A 3,271-nucleotide genomic window follows, 5' to 3' on the forward strand; every position below is an offset into this window, starting at 1 on the left:
CACACACACACACACACACACACACACACTCCCCTCCCCCCAACCCTAGCCATCTTCGTTTCTCATTTAAAGTTAGGAGAGAAAAAAGGAGGAAAGCTGCTTGCCCTCGGTTTCTTTTTCCTTTTGCCGAGTCCCTGTGAATTATATACAAGGAGGAGAGCTCGGACGTCGAGCAGATAAGAGGGAGGTTACTGACTCTGTTGCTTCCTGTTAGGGGCAGATAATTGTGGAGATTACGGCGTGATTTAGAAACAAGTTGCTTATTTATTAGGTTTCATTAGAAAGAGGGAGCATTTTTGTTATTCCAGAGAATCTTGTGGAGTCTGGAAGTCTACAATGTGTTTGGATAGACATCTCTGTGTGCACCACCCGGAGAAAGGGGCTTTTGTTCAATGGAGACGCGTACAAAATTGCGGTTTAAAGCTGTGCCTCCGAAAATATCAGGACCGTATTTTTCATATGATCTAATTTGTACAACGTGGCAACTACAAAAGTGTCCGGGGCTGCCTCCCACACTGATTTCCGTTGTTCGCATCGTTGTTTAGAAATCTGGTGGGCCAGGAATAGAAGGGGCTAAATAAAGCCGCAATCTGTGGAATTGATGGACCAATACACACAACGACTCAATTGATTGCACAACGGAAGCTTTGGAAAATTGCATTATAGTTCGCTCAAATCCGCTAAATAAAGTTTTACGATCGTTCTAAAATTAACCGTTTGTTAATTTTCAAAATAAGACATCTTCAATAGTTGAACGGCTAGGGGAGGTGGGGGGTTTACAAGGTTAAGCGTGGATCACTATGTTAGTCATGTTTGTTGTTAGTTTCTTACTCTGCAGACGTGAAGGTCCAAATGTAAAATCGAAAGTAAAAGGCCATTTTTATACATTGTATTGCTTTTTCATTGATTGAAAGAAAGAAATGTCTCAAACGTGTGTCGAAAATGTTACAAACCCGTTTTAATGCAACGACTTGCTGGGTGGCTTGGGGTCCCTGTCAAACTTCGTTTGCTTCTTATTCTTAATTGTTTTTGTTAGTTACTGTTTCCCCGAAATTTCGAATGAATACTGCAAATCACGGGGCACGGTGGTTCCCTTTGTTTTGTTTTTGTTTTTCTTCTGCTGTAGCACGTATTTTACTCTAAATGGCCGATAACGTGTGAATGTATTTCTTTTTATTCAAACTAGATAGAATAATGCGTTTCTCGGGGCATTAAATTGGCAAAGGGGGAACTTTCAAAAATGTCCAATTAAAGTATTCTTGTAATTAGCCCATCCCACAGCTGCGTGTGTTGTGCGTATCGCTATCTCGTTGATAATCTAAATATAGAACTCTATTGTTTTCCTCGGAAATCTACTTATCTGACACGCCAAGGCTAGTGTAGACAATGACACGGCTGAAATGTCTCGATAATAGCGATGTGGTATCAGTGTTGAGTGTCACAAGTACTAGCAGATTACAGTGAACTGACACCATCCTGTCTGCCCCATCCCAGTTTATGTACACTGCAGTCAGTGACTTATGAACCCAGGCGTAAGATGTGAAAAGAGGGGCATCTATGGCCACGTTACCGGCCCATTTCTTTGGGGTATGAATGTTAAGACCTTGTGTTCAAGTCTCCACTTTTTATAACTCAGATTTACGAAGAAATGAGACGGGCTGAGAGGCTGTGTGTTCACGCCCCGCCCTCGACCTCCCCCCAAACCACCGCTATTACAACCCAAGGTTGCGAACATTGTCTTCAGGTCTCATTTTTGCCTTTGATCTTGGTATTTTCTCATTGAGCACTGTGCAACGTCATGTAAGTGGTTTCGTTCACAACACACACTCAGGGTTTTTTTCAGCGGCAAAAAGAACGTAGTGATCAACTCGTTTGCTACATTGTCAGGGGATATGAGTCCCCCCCCCCCCCCCCCTTCATTTTTGTCATAGTTTTTTCTTTGTAATCGAGATCCGTATCTCAAGGACGTGCTTCAGCACTTAAGTGGCTTACTCACTGTTGAACAACGAAAATAAACCCCCCGGGATTTCTCTTCGTGCTGTCTTATGTGCAACAACTCGGATTTATATGAATAGCTCGTTCATGAAGCCAAAAACGGTAATAAAAAGACTCAATTTTGACCCATTTCAAGCATAGCGTTTTCCCGTTCTGTGGGAGGAGAGGGTAGCCTGATGGCTGGTGTGTTTCCATGTGACAGGATGTTGATGAAAGCTTCTTCAAGTGCATTTATCATCTGATCTGACAAGATGCGCAAAGGAATTTCCACAATTGATTGCTGTATGCTGTAACATCCTATCAGTTGACGTCGTGTGACTTGACCTCAGTTACCCTTGTCTGTCGAGACTCGTGATGAATTAGTTGTTCCAAACTTCTCGCCGCTGCCGCCAGTTTCAGAGTCGCTGGCTTCAGTGTCGTGGTTTCCTTTGGAAGATGGTTTTTCCGTCATTGTCGTCATCACCATCGCCATCATGAACATGAACGTTATGAACAGAATGTCACGGTTTAGCTTCAGGAGGAGGCGCTCCTATAATTTGAAGAATTCTTGGCTTGATTTAGAGATTGCCTCACTCCCGGATTCTGACAATGTGGACAGTGACACGAGTTCTGACATCGGGTCAGTAGTCAGATTATGTTTTGGTGGATCGGTTTTGTGTTTGTTGCTATGCCGCTCTTTTGCTTTTCACGGAACCGTATAAGATTTACAGGATCGACTAAGTCAGCTTGTAATGTGCGAAAGTTATTCACTTTTCTGAAAGAAATAATTTCTTTAAAAATATTTTTTTCTTCAGCTAAGACGTAAATATTCCTTATTCCCATTTGAGGGGCAGGGGGGGGGGGGGTTTATTGTGATCTTTGCATTCAACTTGTTGTGTCTTGATCTTGAACATCAGTTTCAAACCGTGAAATATGCCTGGACTTTTATTTGCTGGTATCTTGCTCCATAGCACCTGACAAGGCTTGTACGGATGGAGTTAAAACTTCTTGTTGATTTTGTTGGATTTTTTTCAAGTTGTACAGCCAACATGTGTACATTGAATCATAATTTTGTCTTGTTTCAGTATGACGGATACTATCTCAGAGTCGATGGAGTCTCTGGATGCCGGTAAGTTCCCAGGACACTCCTCTATTCATTTTCGTTTTCTCTCTCTCTCTCTCCCTGTCTCTCCCTCTCTCTCTCTCTATCTATCTCTCTCTCTATGTATCTCTCTCTCTCTCTTTCTCTCTCGCCATTTCTGTATCTCCCCTCCGCCATCTTTCTCTCTCTCTCTCT

At 42.6% G+C, this 3,271-nt stretch overlaps 1 protein-coding gene across 1 annotated transcript in view; it reads left to right on the forward strand.

Moving 5' to 3' along the window:
• LOC101851784 overlaps positions 1-3,271 on the forward strand; it is a gene marked incomplete at its 5' end in the record, with an annotated part of 194,265 nt that overhangs the window by 174,508 nt on the left and 16,486 nt on the right. The window contains 1 exon segment of the mRNA XM_005091039.3: positions 3,060-3,103. Within this exon segment, the coding sequence (XP_005091096.2) occupies positions 3,060-3,103 (44 nt within the window).

This window comes from Aplysia californica, unplaced genomic scaffold (assembly GCF_000002075.1).
Source record: "Aplysia californica isolate F4 #8 unplaced genomic scaffold, AplCal3.0 scaffold00025, whole genome shotgun sequence".
Classification (NCBI taxonomy): domain Eukaryota; kingdom Metazoa; phylum Mollusca; class Gastropoda; order Aplysiida; family Aplysiidae; genus Aplysia; species Aplysia californica.